This window comes from Amphiura filiformis, chromosome 18 (assembly GCF_039555335.1).
Source record: "Amphiura filiformis chromosome 18, Afil_fr2py, whole genome shotgun sequence".
Taxonomy (NCBI): Eukaryota; Metazoa; Echinodermata; class Ophiuroidea; order Amphilepidida; family Amphiuridae; genus Amphiura; species Amphiura filiformis.
In genome coordinates this window covers 3437238-3441993 of record NC_092645.1, presented here as the reverse complement: position 1 = coordinate 3441993, position 4756 = coordinate 3437238, and the positions used below count along the sequence as shown (strand labels likewise).

The 4756-nt window shown below is 35.5% G+C and overlaps 1 protein-coding gene across 1 annotated transcript; it reads right to left on the bottom strand.

The window, feature by feature from the left end:
- Positions 1-1584: 1584 nt before the first annotated feature.
- Positions 1585-3931, bottom strand: LOC140139348 (uncharacterized). The gene is made up of 3 exons (XM_072161125.1): positions 3880-3931; positions 3050-3223; positions 1585-1818 (listed from the first exon to the last, which is right to left on the bottom strand). Exons 2-3 carry the CDS (start codon positions 3221-3223, stop codon positions 1648-1650), a joined length of 345 nt encoding a protein of 114 aa, XP_072017226.1. The 5' UTR covers positions 3880-3931; the 3' UTR covers positions 1585-1647.
- Between the last annotated feature and the right edge of the window lie 825 nt (positions 3932-4756).

Sequence of the window (4756 nt, the reverse complement as noted above, 5' to 3'; positions counted from 1 at the left end):
TGACATATAATTTGATAAAATTGTAAAGAACATTTTTAAAACCTACATTTTGGTCAAAAATTATGCTGGGATAGGTAGTTTTCAACAAATTTACCACTTTCGCCTTGCTATATCGTTGGATTGCGTTATTTGTTGACCTAATGACGAAAAGTATTTTTAGAGGAAAGTGTTAGCTTCCGTTTGATATAAAAAAAATGTTTGATTGGATGAAGGGAACACTTGAGATTTCGACAAAAACCAATTACAGAGGCCCATTTTCCAAATACTGGACTCACCAACGATTTTTTCAGTAACGTTTCCTCGCCGATTACCATCACGTGACCAAACCATCAGTCAAGTCTCTGCGCAGTCTGATGAAGACCCGGTGAACGGGTCGCAACGTTACTGAAAAAATCGTTGGTGAGTCCAGTATTTGATTCATATTTCTATTACGCTCAAGTTCTCACAATACCTTTTTGTGTTTAGTTGTGATAATATTGTTACACGTTTATGTCAAGTATATTGCACAATAGAACAGAAAAACCTGTTTTTCGTCGATAAACAAGGTTTTTTGATAAACCTGGTTTTTCAATCAAAGAACTGGTTTTTCGCCGATAAACTTGGTTGTTCACTGAAAAACCTGATTTTTCAATTTAAAAAAGTTTTTCGAATTCAATTGTCATAGTTTTTTGAAAAACCAGGTTTATCAAAAACTAGGTTTCTCGAGCAGGTTTCTCAGTCGAGAAACCTGGTTTATCAAAAACTATGACAATCGTATTCGAAAAACCAAAAACCAGGTTTATCAAATCAAAACCAAGTTTATCGATTCGATTGTCATAGTTTTTGATAAACCTGGTTTATCAGCCGAAAACCCAAGTTTATCAAAAACTCTGACAATCGAATCGATTTGAAAAACCTGGTTTTTTGATCGAAAAAACAGGTTTATCGATGAAAACAGGGGTTTCTGTTCAATTGTGTAATGAACTTGCCATACACGTTCCGATCTACAAGTTATAGTTCATACAATAACTAAAACTTTAATAGTTACGTTTCACAACATCGATTTCAAGTTATAGCTATACCGTAAAACCTCGTCTACAAGCATATAAAGTGTTTCATGACAGTTAAATTACGCTCGTAATACGCAGCCGTATAAAGTATGAAAATACAATAAATTGCTCTTACAATAGTACTTGTTTTTATTGTTTCGGTAATTTATTTGCTCAGACTCCCTAATGTTGTCATTTTGTCGATGGATGGCGTCTGAATTAATTTAACTTTTAGCAAGAGTACTCTATATGCTTGTAGACGAGGTTTTACGGTAAAAGATTACAAGATTAGCTCAGATATAGAACGTTACAAGTTTAGCCCCTACAATAAAATTACAATTAGTTTACCTCTCACAATAATGTTACAGTCTTAGATTAGAGCACAAAACACATTATAAATTAGTATTCACCAAAAACATAACAAATTCAGCTCTCAAGATTTAATCAAGTTACAAAATTAGCTTTTTTTTCAGAATCACTTACTATATTTATAGTTTCTAAGATATTTTTCATGTTAAATTTTAAGTTTTCAATATTTACAAAATGTTACTTAGTAATGCACAACATTCTCATTATAGGTTACGCATATCATTAAGTGCTAGAGGATATTCAGAAGCTATTAGTCAGCATAATGCTGCCTATAGGTTACGTGAATCCACATCAAGTCCGTCACCATATTCTTAATTGCAGAAAGCACATAACAGTTTCTCCAAGCTCGGTTGGTATCACTAATATCATCATCAAACTCATAGGTACAAGTGTTGTTGGTTTGCAATCCGTGACTCACCATCTGCAATGAAGTAAGACATCCAGACATATGAAAAGGTTTGACTACAAACACTATACACCCGAGTACATAGTTCCAAGCACAGCGAATCTAACATCTACGTAGTCTGTGTTTATAATACACGATTGAGTGCATAGCATCATAATAGCTGTGTGAGATCTAGTGGAAAATAGGCATCTGTGATTGATTTTTGTCAAAACCTCAAGTGAACTTCATCCAATCAGATTTTTTTATATCGAACGAAAGCTAACAGTTGCCCCTAAAACACGTCAACAGATAACACAATTCAATGTTTATAGCAAGGCGAATGTTGTAAATCTGTTGAAAACGACCTATCCAAGCACTATTTTTGACCAAAATGTAGGTTTTAAAGGTCAAAACCTCAAGTGTTCCTTACAATATTTTTCAAATTTTTTGTCATTAAATGAAAGAGCACATTTGGCTGCATGTTCGAAGATAGAAACCAGGTTTATCAAATCTAGAAACCAGGTTTATCGAATTTTAAAAGCATACCTCTTTTGATAAACCTTCGATCTCGGCCAAGTTTCTAAAAACTGTGCTTTTTGAATAGATTTTCAATCAAGAAACCAGGTTTTTCAGCGGTAAAGCTAGTTTCTCTATGCTTACGTGTAATACTTGTCATTCAAATTGACAAGGAAAATGAAACGGGAGTGGAAGAGAAACCAAAACAAAGAAATATAAATATAAACACGGTAAGCAACATGAGCAAGACCAAGAAACGTCCTTTGTCCTCAGTTGCATAGATAAAAAGTCAAAATGCCTGCTATTGCAGAAAATTATAAATGAAATTAATTGTCTTTAAAGGGTACGATCAGATAGACAGCCACATCCCCAACTCTATTCTATTAAAGAAGCCTTATACGTGTATTTTTCTCATAATTCCCGTGAAATTTTAGGTCTGAAATATGTTCCATTATGTTATGAACGAAAAAGTGAAAGCCTCGTCCCCCATGTGAGGCCTTCACGTGAGACAACAAAACACAATATTAAATAAATCTGGCTATACACTAGGATCCACAAAATGCTCATCTATCAGGGCACATTTCTTTAACCCCAATACAGTTGCACATTCAGTGAATGACCTTTGAAAATGTGGGTACACAAACTCATTCACCGCAACCTGAGGTCAAATTTTGCTCTATGCTTGTTTAACTGAGGTTATTGAACTATGGCATTGGGATGAGGCCATTGTGTTCCATAGTGATGATCTTACCACTTGTCGCATCTCATCAATGACTGAATTCATATCACACGCAGCGTGGAATAACAGACTACATAAATGGGCTAATTGGGTCTCCTGTCTGGATGATTCATCTGCCCATACCTTAACCATTGCAGCATGATATCCTGACAGAACGGGCAAATGTAGTTCCAACAATTCCTGCATCTGAGAAAAAATTATATTTACTCAAAAAGTTTACGTTATAGACAAACTGTAATATTTTAATTCTAATAATATCGTTAAACGTTTCGTTCTACTAGTTAAGGCCTGGCTGTAAATATTAATAGTAGTAGTAGTAGTAGTAGTAGTAGTAGTAGTAGTAGTAGTAGTAGTAGTAGTAGTAGAAGTAGTAGTAGTAGTAGTAGTAGTAGTAGTAGTAGTAGTAGTAGTAGTAGTAGTAGTAGTAGTAGTAGTAGTAGTAGTAGTAGTAGTAGTAGTAGTAGTAGTAGTAGTAGTAGTAGTAGTAGTAGTAGTGGTCGTAGTAGTAGTGGTGGTCGTATTTTACGTTATAGACAAACTGTAATATTTTAATTATAATAATATCGTTAAACGTTTCGTTCTACTAGTTAAGGCTACTGGCTGTAAATATTAATAGTAGTAGTAGTAGTATAGTAATAGTAGTAGTAGTAGTAGTAGTAGTAGTAGTAAGTAGTAGTAGTAGTAGTAGTAGTAGTAGTAGTAGTAGTAGTAGTAGTAGTAGTAGTAGTAGTAGTAGAGTAGTAGTAGTAGTAGTAGTAGTAGTAGTAGTAGTAGTAGTAGTAGTAGTGGTGGTCGTAGTAGTAGTGGTGGTCGTATTTTACTAAAGTAATGATTTATCTCACCGTAATAGTAGTCAATAGACCGGGTAAAGTAAAACAAGCAGGAAAACTGGAAAATCCCTAAAATAAAGAACAAATAACACCAACTTGTTACACTGTCAAGATGCAAAAGCTCAACACAGAAATTGGTAAAATGGTTTGAATAATTTCCGCGGGAAATGCAGTGGACCAGATCACAACAGTCACTACTTGTGATCAAGCCATCAGCCTAGATGGCGAAAGCTCAAGCCGTGAGTAATAATATTTCTGGGTTTGTCACACACAATAAGAAATATTATAGTTTGAATATTGATTAGGTCATTTGTTTTACTCACCATAAAAAAGTTATGTACAGATACGTTGTATATACGTCGGTATTCACGGTCAGCGTCACCAAGTGTCTTTGTGAGATTTCCTATCGGTTCGTTAAGTCTTCCGGTGCTTATGATTGTTGGTGGAGTTGGAGTAGTCCCGCATTGTGTAGGTAGATGGCACAGGAGCATTGGTAGTAATACGGAAATCGATATACCTGTATGCGGTGGAAATTATAGTTCGGCAGCATAGTAGTAAGTGAACGGGGAGTCAAAGAAGCAGTGTGGGTACGAGCCGAACAACCGTCCCTCAACAAGAGCGGGGGCGTTAGAGTTAATCTGAGGAAGGTGCGGGATTGGACCTTTAGCGTATTAGCGCAATTTTGCTAATCACGCTATTAGCATAGGATTAGCGTATAGGGTCTATGTAAATTAGCGCTAATTGCAACGCTAGCCAAAAGGTGCACTAATTCGCTAAAGGCCAATAATTTTTTTGACCAAAACTGCTCTAAGTGAGAGGAACGCAATTAGCGCTAATAGCGTTATTAGCGCTAATTAGCGCTTTATAGCGTTTTAGCGCTAATAACGCT

Coding starts and splice junctions, on each gene's coding strand:
- LOC140139348 (XM_072161125.1), bottom strand. CDS start 3,223: ATGCAGGAATTGTTGGAACTACATTTGCCCGTTCTGTCAGGATATCAT. Junction 1,819..3,049: donor TTGATGAGATGCGACAAGTG/GTAAGATCATCA, acceptor ACTTCATTGCAG/ATGGTGAGTCACGGATTGCA.